The 21133-nt window shown below is 43.0% G+C and overlaps 1 protein-coding gene across 23 annotated transcripts in view; it reads left to right on the forward strand.

The window, feature by feature from the left end:
- The window catches only part of MAP2 (microtubule associated protein 2), a 259226-nt gene that overhangs the window by 162068 nt on the left and 76025 nt on the right, over positions 1-21133 (forward strand). For all 23 annotated transcript variants that reach the window (XM_075430396.1, XM_075430397.1, XM_075430393.1 and 20 more), the window contains one exon: positions 20814-21099. In XM_075430396.1, the coding sequence (XP_075286511.1) occupies positions 20838-21099 (262 nt within the window). In that variant the 5' untranslated portion in view covers positions 20814-20837. The remainder of the gene's footprint in view (positions 1-20813; positions 21100-21133) is intronic.

Here is a 21133-nt window from a genome sequence, read left to right on the forward strand (position 1 = left end):
ATTCAGAAGTACAAGGTCATGGAGCAGGTGAATAGCAGAGCCCTGGACTGAACTCTGGTTCTCAGTGCCGTAACCATAAAACTGTTCTGCCTTTTGAAAGATCCTCGTGATTATAGGAATATCTATATTACACCACAGTGGTAGGAGGAAGAAAGCCTCTATTTGAGTGAGATAATCTTGAAGGTGTGTGGATTTCTTCATCCTTTGGTCAATTTTAGCAAATTCTGTGCAGCTAATGCCTAATGGAAGAAGATAAATTGCCAGCAAATAATAAATTAACAATTATTTAGAGAAGAGGTGAGACAATCATAGTCTGAGCAGCCTATAGATAATAAAACAGAAATCTCTTTACTTAGAGTACCTTATAATAGCTAATGTTATTAATCTCCTGGAAAATCCGTGTCTGTGAAGAATAAGCTAAGCTTTTCCTTGAACACAAGGGAGAGGTTTTGTTTTTCACCGCTGGGAGGTTTGGACAATCGTAATGTTGTTCTTTGCAACCCTATGGGAGCATCATCCCAGATTCACTGCAGTTAGCAGAAAGAAAGAGAAGGAAAGGAGAAAAAAAAATAGAAGAGTGATGCCATTGAGCCAAGGGGCTATCTGAGCTTGTCCTGCTGGCCTAAACTGACACATCCACAGTGTTGTGTGTCCTAGGTGTGAAAGCAGATTGTACAGAGCCTAGCTGTGGCTACTATAACTCCGGTTGCTCTGCATGTCCCACATCTGCCCTCTTCTCTCAAATCTCTTTGCACTGTGTTCAACCCTCAGCTATGATATGCCCATTGTCTTCTTTGTGTATAGGATCAAGCTCTGTTCCTGTTTTGCCTGCCTGGTGTATATCCCATGGAAGTTGGTGGGAATCAGTCCTCTGTGTGTGTGTGAGCAGGAAGGGGTTGAGGTGGGAGCTCCAGGCAGCCAGTGGTGCCAGATTTGGAGCTGGGCTAGGTCAGGATAGTTCTCTTGACCTCACTGAAATCAATTGTATTGGATGCCACATAGAATTCTTCCCAAAAGTATTGATTGACAGTGATTTAAAAAATCTTTAGGATCTCGCCTAAAAGGGGGTATAACACACTCCCCATCTGACTTTCTAAGTTTAAGCAAATACACTTGTATTTTACTGAATGGCTGAGAGCCTCTGGTGTCACTGGAAGCTGTTTGTGCCTCCCCCAGCCTAGGTGGTACGATCTCCCCATGCAGCCTGAGCAATTCAGATGGTACATCACCATCTTTTAGGCTGTCCCCTGCTGCTGGTTCATGGATTTGCTACCTCCTCTGGTGAAGAACGCTTCATTATCTATGATGCTTAACTCATGACAGGTCAAAGTACAGCTGCAAATATACACATTACACAGAACATTCAAAATGAAAAGACCAACTACTTATGTTGTATAAAGATGCAAGTGAAGAACTGGGAGATCTGCCCAGTCCAGTGAAGTTATATCAAAGGTCTATTGTTTCCTCTTCTTTCAACTCACTTTACATTTCCTCTTGAGAAGACGGTAGCCAGGGTTTCTGGCATAGTGCGTGCCATCTGTCTCTAGCTGATAGATTTTTCATCTTAGGGCCAATTCATTTGAACTCTAAAGGGTGCCTAATGCTCTGTCATGGACAGCATCCTTGAGAGGATGATTGATCTGTCATGGGGAAATTCACTCTTGTTCTCACCTTAATCTGGCTGGTCTCTTAATTATGGTAGCAGTGGTTTCCCTCCTGTGATGAGTAGATAAGTCTTTTTTAAGAAAGTGCTGTATGAGATGACTCCTTGGGTAAGTGGCTGAGAAGTTAGTCTGATCAGAGGTGTGAAACTCTTCCCCCTTCATAGCCCACAACTGGCAGCATTCTGCTCTTCATCAGCTCCTGCATTTAACACATATACCCTGAACAAGCTACTTCATGTAGTTTATTACTGGCTCTTGATTCAGCCACAGTGCTAATTATCTGTCTTGAAGTGGCTGCAGGCTTGGGTGCCTGTTCTGCGAACTCTTGCACCTAGTCAAACTGCAGTAATGCAGTGTCCATAGCAATTAATCCAAAGATGATGGGACTGTAAATTAAAAAGAAAAAAAAAAGCAGCCTAGATGATACAGTGCTATCATTTTAATTTCCAGAAATATATATACATAAAAATCAACCTAAATTTATGAAGCTAGCAAATGAATAAAATGAAGAAGAAACTAGAGTGTTTCATAGCTTTGATTTATCTGGGATACCACCAAAAATAAAATATTGTCTTGAGTAGCTGTCAGAGTTGCCCCCACCTTGCACATGCATATAATTGTCTAGTTTTCATATCAGACCTTGTAACATGGTGCAGAACATGTATATGTGCTTTATCTTTCTCAGATGGAATATTGTGTAATAGTACTAGATGACAACCATACTGTCAGCTAAATTTTTTCCAGAATAAAGTATTCAGCAAAATATATCTGTCTGGGCTTCTCTGCTGCCTCTTACTGCAGAAGGTTGTGGAGCTTATGAAAATGCTGCAATGCAGCAAGTGTACTACCACTGATAAAAGTAGATTTTTGTTGTTGTTGTTGTTTTTTCTCCCCTTCTGCAAGCTTGTGGGTGGCATTTTAATCAAGTTCTCATGGTAAAAAACATAATTTAAAAGCACTGAAGCCTAAAAAATTAGGGCTTTTTCTGTATGTGCTTGGGGTGGGTGTTAAGTCATTAAAACTGCAGTGATGCTGGTTATTTCAGTGTTTCTGGTGCAGAGAGGACAAAGGAAGTAAAATGGAAGGAGGTGATGCTGACTGCAGAAAATTTTCGTCATCTTTTTACCAGGTTCTATTGTTGTCTTTTATGTAAAGAGGGTACAATTGAAGTAATGTGTAATGTACTTCTTGCATTGCTTTTTCATTCTTCAGGTGTATTTTGGCAACACAGTTATGTCACATTTGTAATTCCTGAGAGATGCAGTTTTATTGACAGGTGTTTTGATTCACTATCATGAACATGAGCCCCCATCAAAGCACACATGAAAATGCATGAGAAACTGTGGAATGCTGTATGGAGTTGTCATTTATTCCCGTATGTATGCATGGATGCAGAGAAAAGCAGCAAGGAGGGGGGTTAGAATGAAATTGGGGAGGATCTGAATTGAATGGTTCACTTTCTGTTGACGAATTGATCTTGAAAGTACTTCATGGCTAAAACATGCTAACTCATGGAAATCAGGCAATTGTATCTGATCACTAGATGGTCTGCTGCTTTGCCATGTTCAGTGGTGTTGGATGCTTTCTGTGTTATGAATTCACTTAATGAATTTATACTGCAGTATGTTTGCAGTCCTGCAGATACGCAGTGTACAAGGGAATGCAAGTCAGTAATCCTGTGGGGTGTCAGAAAATGTAAGATACAGCTGCTCTTAGCTGCTGACACAGAAGTTGTTTTACAGCGAGCATTGGCTATTTCCTGCTCTTAAATACGTGTGGAAATGATGTTCCAGTGATTTTTAATTTTTTTTTTGACTACAGCCTGCCTGCAGGAGATTACTAGTGTAGGATTTAACACTGTAACACCCCAAATGTCCTTGCCCAGCTTACCTGTAGAAGAAATACAACCTTGTCTCAGGAGCTGTATGTCAGAGATGGTTAATGCACATTGGTGATCTCCCAGTATAGACATGTCTGGCTGTGTCAGAAAGACCAAATCCACACCTTCAGAAAAGTGTTGAAAGTAGGATTTTCAGAAATGCCAAGATTGCCAGTAAGACAAAGTGCTGCTGTTAGGGGTTGGGAAAGGACAGAAACATCTCAGCTACGTTAGGAATTAAGTTACGATGATTTTTTTTTTGTCTGAATTTTGAAGAAGAGCTGGAGTGACAAGTGTCTTAAAGTCATGTCTTCAGAGTATTTACCCTGACCATTTTCCATACCACTGACTGAGAACTAGTGTGGGAATTTGAGCAGAAGACTGTGAATGCTATACTGATCCTCCCTAATGTGAACTCCTGCGCCTTTCTTGCCGCAGAAGATTGTTCTGGTGTGATAAGGAGAACATTGAACAGTGTTGCTAGATCTCCCTGTTGATTTTGGAAATGTTTCATGTAAAAACCTCCTGGGATTCTGAACAGGTAAACCGGTAGAGAAAGCAGTAAAAGTTCAAAAGCCAAAGAAAATAGAGCCATGTTGTTTTTTATACTAGACAAACAAAGAGAGCAATGAAATATTAGCTATATGGAGAGAACTGATTATACCGTAACTTCCTGTTACCTTTGCATTCGTTTAGTTTTGATAGAAAGAAGCCTTCTATTTAAAAACATGTTGTCTCAAGTCTTCTCTTTCTGTGGAAAAAGGAAGAATACCCCCCTCATTTCAGAAGCTGCAAATCGTTGTGAGCAGCGCTCCCTGGAAGCAGTGCAACAAAGTGTAGTGCAATATATTTTTCAAAGCAACAAAGCACCTTGAAGGTTTTATTCTAGTTTGTGCTGCAGCCTCGCTCATTTGAAGTGTTTCAAACTGGCAACAGCTAAAAGGACATCAGCAGAGTCCTTCTTTTTATTATATGTAAATATTGTGTTCTTCATTCTTGACAGTGCATTTGTAGGGTACCCAGTGATGCTGGAAAAATATGAAAATGATGAAAACTATGAAAAAGATGAAAAAATACCTTGATACCCTGGAAAAACACCCCTAAATGCCAGCTCAGCCTAATACAGTGCAGAAGTCAGGTGTGGGGTGGGAGGAGACTTTAACGATCTGTAAATTGATCTGGAAGTCTCAGTGCCTGCACGAATATTTTCGTCTGTGAGCGTTTAGCCCTGGCTACAGAGGTGTTTCAAAGATTAGTGTGAGGCTAGACATGAGCCATATGCTGAGGTATTTCTTCTCTTGTGCCCAGAGGGGGTATGAGAGAGGAATGAGACTGAAGCGGGACACCTTGGTGCTGGGGCAGTTCGTTTGTATCTTAGCGAATTTAGTACCTGTTTCTTCATGGATACATTCTTCACAGTATTGTAGAGGTGCCCAGCATCTGATGTGAGTGTTCTTTTGTTCCACATGGTGTAAGTCTAAATGTAGAGAAGGTAATGGTTTTTTAATGCTTCAGACTATTTTTGGAGGTAGGAAGGTGTCTGGACTTCACAAGCTGCCCTGCTGTTCTGCACGTGGTCTGTCCCGTGGGCTGTGAGGAATGTCAGTATGGCTTTTTGGGCTACAGCCTGGGTTCTGGCCAGGACAAACCTCATTTCAGGGCCCAGGCTGAGTAAATTCAGGTCCTTTTGTGCCTTTGAGACAGGATCTGGGACAAGTATCTTGCTGCCTGTTACTCAGCAGTAGCTTGCTGAGAGAAGAGATTAGGAGGAGGCTCAAGCATGGTGTGCCCCTTTGGATGGCTGGGACATGCCTGGGTAGAGTGGCTGAGACTCAAACATATAACGATGGCAGTGCCAGAGGAAAGGACCAGAGATTATGGGATCCACAACAGGAGGCATGAACGCTGCATTACCCTCAGCAAGAGGGGTCCAGAGAGTCCAAAGCCATTTCCTTTGCAGTCCCAGCATCCAAGCTGGCTCTTCCCCAGAACCACTCCAGCAGCAGCAGGAGTTTGTGCAGGAATAGAACCTAGATCTAAATGGCAGGCAGCCTTCTGCTGATGAAGAGGGTATAGCAAAACCTTTGAGATGCCATTGTTGGGAGCTCCTATGCTTTCCCCTGATAGAACCGATACTTTCTTTCAGGGGATGCAAAGAAGGGTTTTCTGCCTCTCCAGAAAAGTCTTTCCAGGTCTCTTTACACCCTGTGCTTCAAATCAGACTGTCAGACTCTGGCCTGCGGTACCGCCAGTGCATCGCTCACCATCACTACGGATACAGCGATCTTATCTGCTGGTGCATCTCTGAGCATAACATACACATCCCTTCGTGTGTGGTCCATTTGCTGATAGTGGTGTTACAGGTGAGGCTGCCAGCTAAGGTGGGTTGCTACTTCCCATTAGAAGACCCTGTTTCTATTACTGCTTTGCCAAACATATTGTGGCTTAGGCTGCGATTGTCCTCTCTGACAGTCTGACTTGTCTTGCCTGCTTACACACGTTTTGGCCCAAGCTGCTCTTTCCTGGAGCAAGGCTGCCTTCCCATGCTGGGTTGAAGAAGCCAGGTTTGCTGTTTGAACTCAAGATCTTTCCTGTGAAGTTCTTGTTGAGTAGGGGACTATGTATCTTTTGAAAGTTTGCTGAGTGTCAGGAGAGATTTGCTAGAGCTTCTGCTTCTTCCATCCTCCCTGAGCCTGATCAGCCCAATTTATGTCATGGGATATCATACCACTGTGAGCCAGAAAAAAAAAATAAGCTGCCCCTCCTTTGCTTATAGTCTCTGGGAGAGGAGCAAGTCCGCACTTTCAAATGCAGAGGCAACCAAAGTTAGAAAACATGGCCAAGAACTTGCGGAAGCCAGGGGGTCAGGGGCAGAAGAGACAACTCTGATAAAGGGTGCATGAGAAAAGGTTGAGGATGGGTAAGCAGAGAAATGGAGGCAAGTTGTAGAGAGGGATTGGAAGAGAAGTTTAGGAAGGAAAACTGGAAGTTAATAGAGGAATAGGAACGAGGAAACTGCTGCTTGGGGTGAAACCTGCAGGAGAGGATCTGAAAGTGTACCTTGGTGTGGAAAGGATAAAACTTTCAAAATTTGCAGTGGTGAAAGCTATAGTCTGGACAGCAAACGTGGACAGGCCCTGGGTGAGGGACTGGAGCCCACAGGGACAATGCCTGGGCTGGGAAGCTGATGCAGTGGAGACTGGGATAATCTAGGCAGAGAAAATGGGAAGAATAAAATAGGTTACTGAACCAGGCAGTAGCTTAGTACATATGCAGAAAGAGACCCAGTTGTGATTAAGCAGTCATCTCTCATTTCTTTCACAGTCAGACTCCTGAGGTATAACCTTGCAACCTTAATGTCATTTCAGGTAGCTTTCTACATGTGATATATGTTGATGTACATCTAGACAAAATCCAATTTGTGACAGTTACTTCTTTTTGTCTTTTTGCATTTTTGGCAGTCTTTAATAATGTTCTCTCAACAAAAGCGGAACAAAACTTTCCATTCCTAAACAAATAAAGTTCAGCACTATCCAGATCTGTATATTTAAGTGGCTGCTATGGGTGGATTTTTTTGCTGTCAGATAGACAGTGATCTATTCTGTAAGTTTTGTGCCCTGAGCTTTCAGAAATACATTTCTTTTCATCCTGAAGCCCAGCAGAAGTCTAGCAGTAATAATTAGCAAGCTATAAAAATCAACCTGATTTGTGGGAACCGCTGAAGGATGCAAAGAGACATTTCTGTTCGAGGAACTAAGAACAAAAGCGCATGGTTACTGACCCAGTCATGTCAGACCTAAATTTTGAGGGAATCCCAAGTGATAAGTGTTCTGCAGTCTGAATACTGCCTATTCATTCAGTTCTTCTAGCAGAGTGAATGAATCATCTTTTCAACCAGAGACAGGCCCTCTGGGTCAGAGTCAAGGTCAGTGATGGGGAATGTGTTTCAGACTGCTTGCCCTAAATGAAAAAGGAAACATACAAGACTTTGCTTATGCTGTTGCAGCTTCGAGCATCTCATTTACGTATAGTATCTCATGAGACCTCTTGCAAGTGTCGGCTCTGGATAAATAACCAGGTCCTTCTGGAAGGGCCATCTGTCTTCTAGTTGCTCGTGTGCTTTTTCTCTTCAGTGTTGCCCCTTCCCCAGAACTCAGCTGATCTTCCTGTTGATGTCTAACTTTATCATCAGCTCAGTGTCACTGTGTGCTGTCTGTAGATTTTTAGCATGAGGAGGTCAAGTTGATTCTGCAGAACAGGTTGAAAAAGAGCACCCTCTTGCTTCATCTGGTGAACTAGCCTCACACAAGTGGCAAGACGTAGCTTGCAGAGCCTGTTTTTGCTGTATCAGCAGAGGGTATGGAAGAACACGTCTGGGATGTAATGGTGTGTTTCAGTTATAAACTGATCAGACCAACAAAGCTGTTGATTTGTTACTGCCTGGCTTTGCAATAGGTGCTTTTCATTTACAGTGCAATACAGTCTGTGTCATACTGTGTATTTTCATTAGAGTTTGTTAAACATTGTGATGCTCAGCAAGGGGCTGTGACTTTCCATCACACTTGATGGTGAAGGGCTGCCTTTAAAAATCAGTGACAGTAAACCACACAATTATTTAACATTAATATTATGATAGCAAATAAAGCCTCTGAACTCTGTTAGATTTAGAAGTTACTTACATGGTAAAAACATTCCTTTCCCAGAAAATGCTCTCAAATTGAGAAACCATGGGCAAATTAATGGAAGAAAAATTCACCACCCGACTTCTGAATCTGTGTGAACTTTTATCATACACCACCTCATGCACAGTGTCATTCCCTGCAGTGGGAAGAATCACTGTTCATTTGCAGAGAGAGCCTGCCATCAGCAAGTTCTGTTTGATGCACCATAGCTCTTTGTGGAGAAGAGTGAGTGTTTGTTTTCGCTTCTCTGCTTATCTTTTCCATGCTGCACATATTATTATAAATGTCTGTCCCATTCCCCTCTTTCACAGGATGAAGAGTCATAACCTTTTTAGTCATTCTTTGCACAGAAGCTTCTCCAGATCTTTGATCATCCTCATTGAGCTCTCTGTATCTTTTCAAGGTCTACTTTATTTCTTTCGTGATTAATACTTAATGCTTTTAGGCATCCTAAACCAACATCACCGTTAGTGCTGCTGTGAAAGTCTGCAAAAGAAAAAATTCAGGGAAATTTGAGATGAATCATATGTTGTATCTTGGATACCTTTCAGAAAAGACATCAGAAGCACCTGAACTTATAAATACATGTGTGAATTTTCTGTGTCCATCAATGCTCTGCGTGTCCTGTATCCCGTTGCGCTTTTTGTGTCCTGTTGTCTGTTTAATGGAAATCTCTGATGACAATGCATTGAAGGACACAGACGGGTTACTTCTCTTGTCCAGAAAGTCACCTTGAGGGTATCGTCTGTATGCACAGCTTGTATTGGAAAGAACATGATGATCAGGATCCTCATAGATGTGTAGGCACCTGGCTCAGATGGAAATCAGCAGGTTTGTGTCACTGGGTGGAGACTTTGTGCATTAAGAACATGCTGGTGTGAAACTGATGTCTATGGAGCTGTTTGCCTCTTCATGTGGAGCAGCTCATGCTGGCCACTGCTTGTGGCAGGAGTCTAGACTGAGTGGTTTGGTTGGAGATGGCAAATCCTAGCTTCCCTCCTTCCCCCTGGCTATCTCTTTATATTAAAACAACATACGTTCAGCCCCATGGCTTAGTTTTTTTCCAGACTTTTTCCTCAGTTACTGAATTTTTTCATCAGTCACATCTTGCCGTTCTTGACATGCACTTTCTTCACCCTATGCAACTTTCTTACCCTTCTGTACTCCCTGGGCCTGTGCTTTGCACTTTGCCTCCTACAAAACTCATTCATTCTTCATCTTATCCCAGGAGAATGCCGCTGACTTCACATACATACGTCAGCTCCTCGGCACAGGGTAGGAAGAAAAAGGATGACAGCAGAACAAAGTTAAACCCAACCTGTAGCAAGAATAAGGTAATTGCATACACCCGTGGGAGCTTGGGGAGGAAACAAGTCGCTGAAATAGCAAGTCCTGCAATTAAGATTTCAGAAAGGCTGAATGACTCAGTGAGTTGCTTCCTCCTCACACTTTAGATACCTTAATTTTCTTTATTCAAAAAACCAAGGAGTTAATTTAAATTTAAAAAAAATCGCTACTGCTAAAATACAAGCTGGGGCACATAAACTTCTCTTTCTGTTTCACTGCACATCGCAGTATCTTAATTTAAGCCATTTTGAGGGAAAATCTTCCTCTGAAAGCAAGGGCTGAAAAACCAGCTCCTGCGGCTTCAGGTTCATTCCGTACTGGCTCTGTCCTCCCTGCCCTCCTGCCCCTGTGCCTGAGCAGGCTGGAGGAGTGGCTGTTTGCTTTTCTTTTGTAGGCAGTAGGGTTGGTTGAGTAAAGATTTGGCAGGGAAAAGCTACTACATGGTAAAATTATATCCCAAATATTGTGATTTTACTGTCTAGAGCATTTAAGAGCACAAAAGATTTCTGGGTATACCCATTTCCAGGTAGGGAGAGATTATTTTATTTGTCTGGGTATACGGTCATGGGTCACAAGAGTGGGTGGCTGGATGTGGGTGCACAGTGTGTTTTTAAGTCATACAAGCATGAGGGTCTATTTAAGTTAAAATAAGTCCTTTGTTTGTAACATTCTTGGTTAGGAAATAATATGAAGCGATGAAATAATCCTACCACTTCGGTAGGACTAAGGTTTCGCAGCACAACAATCACTGCTCAGACTTTCCCTAGGAAAGAAAGTTCTAGCACTAGCTAATCGATGCCAAGTTTGCTGTAAATATAGAAACAAGCAGACTTTGCAAATGACCTTTTTCCCCATCAGTTTTCAAAGCCTTTGTCTCTGTATTTCTATTTATTTATTTACAGTTAGATGTTTTGTGCTGCATTTAATAGCATTGTCTTCTGTTGACTGTAATGGGTTCCTGGGCCCCTAACTCTAAGGTTTTCTGACCATGAAACTGAGAATCAAAGATGCTTAAGTGAGTTTGGATGGAGGGACCTCAGAACAAGCTTTCTTCTGTCTGATGCTCTTTTTCAGCATGAATAAACAATGCCTCTGTTAGACAGTAGGATGCTTCTGCTTCCACTGTGTGCCTGGCATGATTGCCTGGTACGCCTGAGTATTATGAAGCAAAGCTAAAAGCAGTTGCAGCAAAGGAAAAGCTTTTTTCATGCGAGCAAGAATTTTTACCCAAACAAATTGGAGCAGCACATGACCTGGAAGCTCCTTTCCTGTTACTACCTCCATACTTTGTGTTGCTTGTTCAGTGGTGGAATAATTCACAGAATCATGGAATGGTTTGGATTGGAATGGACCTTATAGACCATCTCGTTCCAACCTCCCTGCCATGGGCAGGGACACCTTCCACTAGACCAGGTTGCTCAAAGCTCCATCCAGCCTGGCCTTGAACACTGCCAGGGAGGGGGCAGCCACAATTGACTGTGTTTCTTTACTTCAGTATATGAAAGGAGAGAATTAAGCTGGGATGGCAGCTGGATCAGGAAGTCCACCCCTGGAGCTACTGAACTACCCCTTTTTCAGGGGCCTATGGCCCTGGAGAGGAGCAGAGAGCTGGAGCAAGAGAGCGCAAATGCTGCTTTCTAGATTTCTGCTGTAGGCTGGTTCTCATGCATGTGTTTATGGGGAAGAATCTGCCAGAAATTAGCCCAGGACATGCTTTTTACCATTTGTAGTAGCTGACATGATGATGCTCCCAAAGACAGCATCTGGGTATTTTCAAAGATTGTACTGTAGCAGGGGTGGAATTAGTTTTAAAAGTTAGATAAATCCTTTGAAAAATCAAAAATGCAGATACATTTGTAGAGGCAGCATTGTTTTTTTCTAATTAAGAGCTCACTGAGTAGTTAAGATCATGTGAAAATGTGTCATGCTTGATGAGATCTCAGTGAAACTGAAAGAAATAAGGGATGTGGAAGTAATTTGTGTATGTGGAGAAGGAAAAGATGCACCAGTGTAGTTGAAGTATTTATTCTGGGTGAGATTTTGTTTTGTGAGTTTTCGCTTAGCGGTGAAGTTTGTAGCGCTAAATGGTCCAGTTTGCGTCACCTGCATGCAGAGTAGGTCCACTGAAGTTGGCAAGAGCATAGACGTGTCCTATGTGGAGAACATACAAGTAACATATTGGCATAATTAATTAATTCCTTGCTACCTAATCTGAGCTGTCATCCGTCATGGAGTCTCTTGAGAGAAGAGATGCAACATCAAATCAATGTGTCTTAGCAAGGTCAGGGGGGAAAAAAAATCCTGGAAAATTTCACTCCAGCCTTTCTGTGGGCTACCTTTACCAGACCTCATCCAAATACAAGTATTGATTAGTGTGACTTGAGAGCAAAGGAAGCTCATAGCTATGTAGCCTGTTTGCAATAGCTGTGGCAAATACACAGTTTGGCTGGCACTCCTTCAAACAACAGGCTTGAAAATGAGTCTGAGAATCAGAAGATTGTAAACTGGGTAGTGTGTGCTGCCATCACCTCCTGTACCTGTGCGATAAATAAGCAAAAGATTCTTTTGTTTCAGCTGTTTAAAAGCAATGAAAATTATAATAGAAGTGGCAGTGGGGAGGGAAACCAAGCATTTAATGTTTATTTTTATTAGCCAGCCACAGTAGGTTTCTGACAATATTTCAGCTAGCCAAACTTCTGAAATGTTGGCAGCCACAGTGCTTTTAGTGTAATGTTTTTGTGAGTATTTCTAGTAGTTCTAACTTTTCTTTTCCTCAGTCTGTAAGGACTGTATCAAGTTGTATACTACTTCCCTGACTGATGAAGAATTTCTTCCACTGAAGTAGTATTTTGAGCACTCTTGTCTCATACAGCCCGTCTTCCAGCTCGGCTTTGGTGGTGTTATGGATTTTCAGCTGTCTTCTTGCTGAGGTTTGAAGTGACCACTGTGGTAAGAGGGAAATATGAAAATCAGAGATGTTTTTTCTATTGGAGACATTTTTCTCTATGCTATCTGAATCTACTTTTCTCTTTAAAATCATCTCCGTAAACTAAAGGCTTCCTCTGTTCTTCCTAGCTTTTTGAAAATGTATTTGCAAGCAGTGGGGCAAATCTTTTATAATTACTTTGATAGAGAAAAATAGACTGTAGAAGTTCAAAGGACGAAGTTGTCTTAAACAGAGCTGAAAATCTCCATTTATTCATATTGTGGAAGAACCAAAGTGTACCATATAGGGAGTTTTAATTTCCAGTTCGATTATTCCAGGCAAGGAGGTTAGGAGAGGGAAGCTGTGCAGAGGGTGACTATGGGGAAAGACCACCTCAGTGTGCCCTCCTGGGGCAATCCTCTATAGCAAACTGGTGAGCAGAATTCCCCCTGAAAAGCCCTGAGAAGGTCGTATAGTGCAGTTGCTTCTTTGAACCTTTTCCTGTCTGATCACACACAGAAAAACTCATCTGCATGCAGCACTTGGAGCTAGTGCTGTTTGTTTATGATGCTTTTTCTGCCTTCTGTGCCTCCTGCATTGAGAGTGACAAAGCCAATGTAGCCACAAGTGTTGGTGCATCTTTTTCTCTGCCGGGATTGGCGCAGATTGTTTAGATGGTTGCTGGCTAACAGCTGTGGAGCCTCGTGTTTCAAACATGCCTGCCAACGGCAATGCCTTCTCTAAAGTGCGCAGAGAGGGCTCACTATGTCCAGCTGAGATTGTGCTTGGTGGAGAAATCAATGTGGTGTATCTGACTCTGAGGTGCTCCCCTGGGAGCAATCCCATCCTTGTTCAGAGCTTGTTTCAGCAAGTCTCCTGGAAACGAAAGACTCCAGTGAGAAATTTGAGGGTCTTCTGGCTTCCAGGAGATGTCCTGGCTTCCCAGCAGTACTCCCTCCATCCTTCAGCACCTCTGGCTCCCTGAGGCAGGAGAGATCTCACGTAGGATTGAGCAGGGACTGCCTTCTCTCTTTGCTGGTCAGAAGACAAGGCTGTCATGGTGCCTCATCTTAAAATTTGCAGACAGATCATGTGCAATTTAATCCAGAGACACATGTATTTCTCTGTGTTGGCACCTTTACTGGCTATGGTTGCCTCTTTGGTGTCTTTGCCATTGTTGTTGTGGGCCAAATTTATTGGTGATAAGTTTTTGCCTTATTTCTTGTTTCAGATATCACTTACAGTTGTCATGGTGCTGTTGTTATGGCTACCTTCTTGACCAGATAAAATGTCTTTCCTGTTTCTTGCAGGATGCAATTATGATTAGTGATACATGGGTGTATGTGAGGGTGTTTAATGAATGGTAAATGGTGTAAAAATACAGCATTGTGGATAGCAACAGTTTGTCAAAAAGGAATAGTGTTGGAACAGCAAGGGGTGTGCAGGGATTTTTCTGGCTTTTTAGCTAGAAGTGAACTCCATGGTAGATGGTTTTTTTGCAGCTAGTAAGCTAGTACTAGCTAGAAGCTGCTAGTACCATGATTTCACCATTGCAAGAGAGAAGGGCACTCAGGTTTAGATTTATGAAGTTTGAGCAAGTTGATGCAGTCCCTGGGTGTGGGAGCAAGGGCAGCCCTGCCTGTCAGGCAGCTGTGTGTCTCGGGAGGGGAGCATCCGACAGCAGGTCAACTCAGTAGCACTCTGCCTTTCAGTAGCACTCTGCTTTCCAGCAGCCCAGAGAAATGAATACCGTCCCAGGGAGGAAGAGCTCTGTCAGTCAGGAGTGGCAGCTGAAAGACTTGTTCTCATACATTTACCTGTTCTTGTATTGTGCAGCAGGATGGATGTGTTTGCTGGCAACAGAAATGCAACTGGTGCTGCATCTTGGCCCTCCTGTACACTACCTGGCCATGCAGGGTTTGTTACTCAGTACAGAGCAGGGGGGCTTTGTCAGATTCACATTTCTCCAAGTGAAAATATCCCCCTTTGTCAGGAGCTATGCAGCTGCTGCAGTGGTGTTGCCCTCGTTTCCCACCTGCCTGCCTCTGCTGCTGCCCAACCGAGCTGTGGGAGAGGCCAAGAGGGGTTTAAATCTCCGCACAGGGCAGGACACTATGCGGGAAGAAGTGGGAGAGCGTGGAGTGTGAGTGGCTGCTTCTCTGGCTCTTTGCTCGCTCTCTGTCGTGTTAGTGCCACAGATCTGATTGACTGCTTCAGAGGCTGCAGCCATCCTTCGTTCTCAGCTCTGGCAAGCATGCAGATTGCAGTAAATTTTCTTGATCTTTCCATGGTGAGCTTCCTTTCTTCAGCCTCTGGTCCAGACGCCATCCGTTAGTTTTCATCTGTTTTGCAATCTAATGTAAAATCTAAAGGATTGTCTACCAAGAGTGTGTGACTATTGACTAACTGCCGTGTGGAAATGGAAAAGCCTTTAAAAATGCCCAAACAGTAATAAAAGTGCGTGGAGTTGAACACTGCCTGGATTTTTAACAGATGCAAGATAAGAGGAGAGTGTTGCTTGTATTGTCTAGAAAGAGGGATCTAACTGCAAGCTATAAACTCAAGCAGTGGAGAAGGAAGGAAAAAATCATATTTGTTATAAATGATCAGAGAAAAGTGTTCCTCCTTTATTAGGCTTGAGATGTAGCGTGGCTCCAATTGAGTAAATGTATAATTCTGTCTAGTAATACATCATGTTGCTAGATATATGGAACTTAGACATTTAGCATCAAGTGGTAACTTTTGTTAATCATTTAGTGGCTTCTGGACCATAACCGAGCATTTCAAGTGAGAGGGAATCTAACATGGTCCCTGTCAGATGCCATGAGCCTTTCCCCTCATCCATGTTGTTTGCTGCAATTCTTTTTGATCAGTGTGAATTCAGCACACCACTCGCATCCAAAAAGAATCAAATTAATTTGAGAGAAGATGCATGTTAACTGAAATAAAGGAATGAAATTCAGGTGCAAAGCTCTCCATGTGTTTATGGCATGCAAAATTATCCCTCTTGTTTTTTAAATATGTGGAGAGTCCATGAAGACAATAGCACCGATAGGGTTTGGGCACTACGTACTACAGGCTGAATTTTTTGATGGTGGCAGGAGATTATTGGAATTTGTCCATCCAGATTTTCCACCTTCTGTCTCTTGTTGTTTCTATTCTGGCCTTCTGATACCTACACACTTCCCTTGGCTCTTCTAGACACAAGTTGTTGGGAAGTTAAATTTACTGGCAAATTCCCTTGGGACCTTTTAATCCACAGTGCCTGATATTTAATATTCAGACACATCATCTGAACTGGCCAATTGATACATGGAAATGAACTAAAGGTTTTCTCAGTTGTGTTATTTACCAGTATGAGTTAGATTGTGCCCTATTCGTGTGTGGTTTGGGTTTTTTATGTTAAGTAGGGACTTTTTTTTTTTTTAATGTAAATCATTTTGGAGACAGTTTCATTCTTTGCTTCTTGGTGCACTTTTCAGTGATTTATGAACACTTCACCTCATAAATTTCTTTTCAGTGAAAGAAATTATCTGAATTTCTTAAATTTCATAAAAGATTCTCTTTTAGGCGGTCTCATTGAGGAGTTTTGGAAGCTGAGGTCATGCTAGCCATGCCTCTGCCTCCCAGCCTGCCTCCACGGAACAATCCCCACCTTCTCCTGCCTCTGGACTCAGAACAGGGTAGCTGAGTCAGTGCTATGGTGCCTCTGAGCCCTCTAGGAAGCAGGATTTTGCCCTGGAGCCATACAGGAGGCACTTCCCCACTCCTCCCCCCTCCCTCCCGCTGGGCTCAGGATCTGGCCATGCCCCATGCCAGGGTTTGTTTTTCTTATTGGAGGAGTCTGTTCTCTTTCCTTTTAGGAACCTCCGATATTATTCTCTCTCCTGAACTGGAATTGTAGCTTTTCCTCCATGTATCCAGGTGGCTGTTTCTCTTAATGAATTAGCTTCACTGAAATCAAGTAGCCTAATTTCACTGTGAATGGGCTCATAGGCACAGGAGTAGGGAAAAACATGGCTTGAAGCAGGAAGGCAGGGTATTTGCAAAATCCTTCAGTATTGCCCTAATTCTGTTCTCTTAAAAAATTGTCTTGAAAAGTGAAATTTCTAGAAAATTCATCTGCTTACATGCAAAGGCAATGTTAATATAATGCTAAGATGATTCTGCAAGATGTACTTATGAAGTATACAGAAGGACAGCTAGCATGACAGGATGTTTAAATAAGCATTATCTTGAATTTTGCGTATCATGGTCTCATGCTGTATTACTCTGGGTGATTCATTGTGTGTTGAGTTCAAAGCACTCAGGCTCGGTTCATCCCAACCATGGTGGTGGGAGCTGGAGTCACATAAAAGAACGTATGGGTTAAGAAATATATGTACAGTGCCTGTGAAAGGAGGAGGTAACTGCAAAGTTGGACTGCACGTTTCCCACGAGGTTTGTCCCTCTGTGTTAATTCCAAGTTATTTAAGTATTTTCTTTCTCTATACGGTTCTGAAATGGCTGAAAAGGGTGGGGGAATTTCTTTTTACCATCACTTCTGCTACAAGTTATTAGTTTAAAAGGCAGGATGTCCAGTTCAGCTCCATAGTGCCATTCCTAGTGCACTGCCTGAGTTACAGGGAGATGTATTTAACGTCTGTGAAATGTCTCTTTGCTGCTGCTAGTGGAGCATGATGTCTCTGGACAGGGAAAGGCCAGGGTCTCAGTAGCATTCTCCATGTCAGCCTGTACAAGGAAAGCCTTTTGGGGATGGCGGTGCATGGCCCACAGATGTGGGTCAGTATTGCTGATGTGGCCTGTGGTGCACAACAGTGCCTACTTGATCCCTCTGGAAGGAGACAGCATTTCCCACACCTTTCTCATACCCTGATTTGCACAGCTGGCTTTGTAACCTTCAAGGCAAGAAATGTGCTAAGCAAGGAGTGTTTCCACAATCCCGTGCCGTGTAGCTAATGCAGCCTTGTGCCCCATGGCACAGTGGTGTGGTGTCACCACGAGAGCTTTGGAGTAAGGAGCTGTGCTGGGGCGTTACTGCAGCTGAGCCTGGTACAGCCTGTGACCTCCGCTGCCCTTCCTGCTGCACTCCAGCGCCTGCCTTGGTCACCCTCTCACTGCCACTAACTTCAGCTGATGGACAAGAAAAGCGGTGAGAACATACTAGTGAGAGCGTACTAGTAAGATTACTGCTGCATATTCAATGATACTGAGGTTCTGCTATGATGGGCAGGGAAAAAAGGCTCATAAATATCCAAATTGATTTTTAACTAAGCAACATGACATTTTAGAGGACTGGCTGTGCCTTCTTTTCTGATATTTTTTGAAAGCCTTCATTACAGTTTATGCAAAGAATGAGAAAATCATGGTGGAAAGAGGAACTTTTTGCTTCCTTGAGGTACTGTATTTCCCAAGATTGTCCAAACTATTCCAGGTTTCTTCTTTTCATATACCTAATGCTATTTAAATTCTGCCATAATATTTGTCCACTCTTGGTATTTCTGTGTCAATATTTGAATTACATGATGAATTTAACTCCATGGTATGCCAATGAAATGGCAGAAAAACAACTAACCTGATGGTAAAAAGCACACCTGTGTGTTCTGGATTTGAGCCTGAGCTGCAGATGAATCACACTGTACAGCAGATAGTCATTGCTAAATTGCTGAGGACAAAGATGCATTGTGTGACTCACTCGCTGTGTTTCTACTACCATTATAAACTCTGAGAGCACTTGATGAATAACGGAGGGTCAAGAATGAATTCATCCATGTTTCACTCTGTAACCGTCTATTATAAATACTGAGCCAAATTCTGCCTCCAGATACACACAGCTCTCATTGAAGCCTGCCCACTATATTTATTTTTAAAGATAAAAGCACTTCTGTTACTTTCACAGAGGACTTCTGTGGCACAGTCCATTGTAAGGATGTGAATATCCTTCCTCGAGAGCTTCAAGTGAAGGAAGGAGTGTCTGCCTGGCATGGGGAACGGCATTTCAGGGATAATAGCCCCCAAACTGCGGCAGTGGGATAATAAGCGCTGTGTACATCGCAGTGATTTTCAGAACCGTGTTCCCCACACTCAGGTACCCTCCCTCTCCCTGCCAAGGCTCTGGGCCCCTCTCGTGGGTGACCCTGCAGCTGGGCTGCTTGAAGCTGATGGGCAGATTTGTACTGCTCCTGGAGCTTGGTGTCAGGTTCAAAGCACACAAGATTGATGGGGAAGGCCTGGAGTTAGGGGTGTGGGGTATTTTTGTTTGTTTGTTTTGTTTTTTTCCTGAGCTTCCTCAGGGCACGTAGATGAGGATGTCTGCTTTTTTCCCAGAACAGGTTCTGTTCTGTCCTTGGACCCCAAACATCAGTGTCTTTGGATGTGTGCTACTCACTCCTGTATGGAGAGAGACGTTTGTCCCGTGGCCTTGTTTTTTTGGAAAGGCTCTGATCAGAAGTGTTCTCTAGTGTCATGCAGTAAAGAGACCTAGAGGCAGAGCCTTATCTCTTTGGTACGTAGGAGATTGTCTTTGCCCAGCTCAGGCTCTCTCCTCTGTAATTACCCTATCAACTCTTCTGGTGTCATGTGAGATGGCTGCATTAAGGCCATTGCTGTATATGCAGGATGGCTCACTGATGGTCTCCCATCAGGGTAAAGGAGGAGGGAAGTCAAAGGGAAACGGAGCGTGTTTACCATTTCTGTGGTTGGTTGAGGCATGTCTCATTGCCACCAAGCTTTGTGATACTGCCCAGCCCACCATTTTCATCACAGCTCAGAGGAAACACTGGGCTTGAAATTTCACCTGCTCCTGCAGTCTTTATGCAATTAGTTATCCCCAGGGAATGGTGCTGGGTCAGGGTGAGAGCAAACAGAGCTGTGCTTTCCAAAATATGGTGGTTTCAGCTTGAGGCAAAAGAGTTGTTATTCCTTTTTGGGGTGGAACTGCAGTTTGATTCACATATTTATTGTGAATGAAATCTAATTTTTATGATTCACCATGATTTTTTAAATTTAAAGTAGTTCTGAAAGCCGTTATTATTAAACAATGATATCCAGTCAGGAAGGGGTCAAGTTACGGATTGTGAATGATTATCTGACAAATAACAATAGCTTTTTCTCATGTTTTGAGGTTTTCTGCAAACTCACCTGACTGTGAAAACTAGGGGTTTTTTTCTGGTTTGTTTGGTTTTTGCTAAATGTCTGCAGAATATATGCATCATCCAATTTTGTGCCTTTCTAGACTGCTCGGCCTTTGTGATACTTGGGTTGTTGACTGTGTTCAGCTGATTTCTTTTAGGTGTTTGTTTTTTCTTTCAGGACAAAAAAAACGTGGCTTTTGGAAAAGGCCTGCTGGTTTTCACTTTGAAGTAGCTAGCTCATGTCAAGCCTTTCTCTCCTACCCAGAGGCTTATCATGGAAAAATGGATTACAATATGTTGTCTTCCTAGGCTTACATATCAAGGAGCTACCACTACATTTTTCTGTGAGGAGTAGCCAAAGCCTATGGCTTGTGCAGTAGCTTCTTTTCCTGGCTTGGACAAATGAGAGCTAATTAATAGGAGTGAAATATGTGTGAAGTAGCAAGTAATGATTAGTTTTGTTTATATATAAATATTGATAGTCATAAGAGAATTCAAATGCTTGCGTGGAAAACAACTGTTCCCCAGGGGCTGTTTTGGACAAAAGGGAATGAGTGTGAATGTTCATGAAACAGCAAGTAAGAGGGGATATAAACAGGGTCAAATAGCACATATGTTTGGGAAACCAATGAGTGTTCTCAAATGTGGTTTCTGTCATGACTAGCAGCAGATTGCACATGCCTCAGAGCATGCATCACCCTGAAGTTCTGTGCCTTAAGAGCATCCACTTTTTGCAACTGCGATGAAAATTGCAATGTCAGCTTCACTTCTTTTAGCAGTTGTGGCATTCTTCCCTTTACCACCTCAGATAGATGTCATTGCATTATGACGACCGATTCACTTCTCGTTAAGTGGGTTGACATTTAACTGTAATTAAGAAGTTAAAATCAGATTAATGAAAGTGCAGCCCTCAAGAAACTCGTGCTAATAGTTGCAAAGCTTATCGGAGTCTGGGAGAACTTGACCCATAATTTTTACCGTTTGTAGTTTGTTTTGATTTTAAAGCAGCTCACTCATGCACAGGACAGACAAGCAGAGACATTTCTACCTTTAAACCGTCTTTCATCTGCTGGATGCAAGTTTCCCTGGCAGCGCTGCTGGTAATGTGCGTGTGCTGTGCCTGGTTTCTGCCTGCTGGCATGGTCACCCACAAGCTGATCTCTCATGCTAATGTCATTACAGGCCAAGTGGTGAAGGCAAGGAACCATGGCGGAGGATAGGAAAGATGAAGCCAAGGCACCGCACTGGACTTCAGGTCAGCTAACAGAGGCTTCTTCACACCCACATTCACCTGAAATTATGGAACAGGGCGGCGCGGGTGGTGGACTTGTCAGAAGTGCCAATGGATTTCCCTACCGAGAGGATGAGGAGCCGGGGCTGGGCAGCCATGAGCAGCTGGAAACGTATGCTGGGACCAAAGAGAATGGGATCAATGGAGAGCTGTCAGCAGGGGACAGAGAGACCGCAGGTAATGCACCTCAATGCCCCGCCAGAAAACACGG

This window comes from Opisthocomus hoazin, chromosome 9, assembly GCF_030867145.1.
Source record: "Opisthocomus hoazin isolate bOpiHoa1 chromosome 9, bOpiHoa1.hap1, whole genome shotgun sequence".
Classification (NCBI taxonomy): domain Eukaryota; kingdom Metazoa; phylum Chordata; class Aves; order Opisthocomiformes; family Opisthocomidae; genus Opisthocomus; species Opisthocomus hoazin.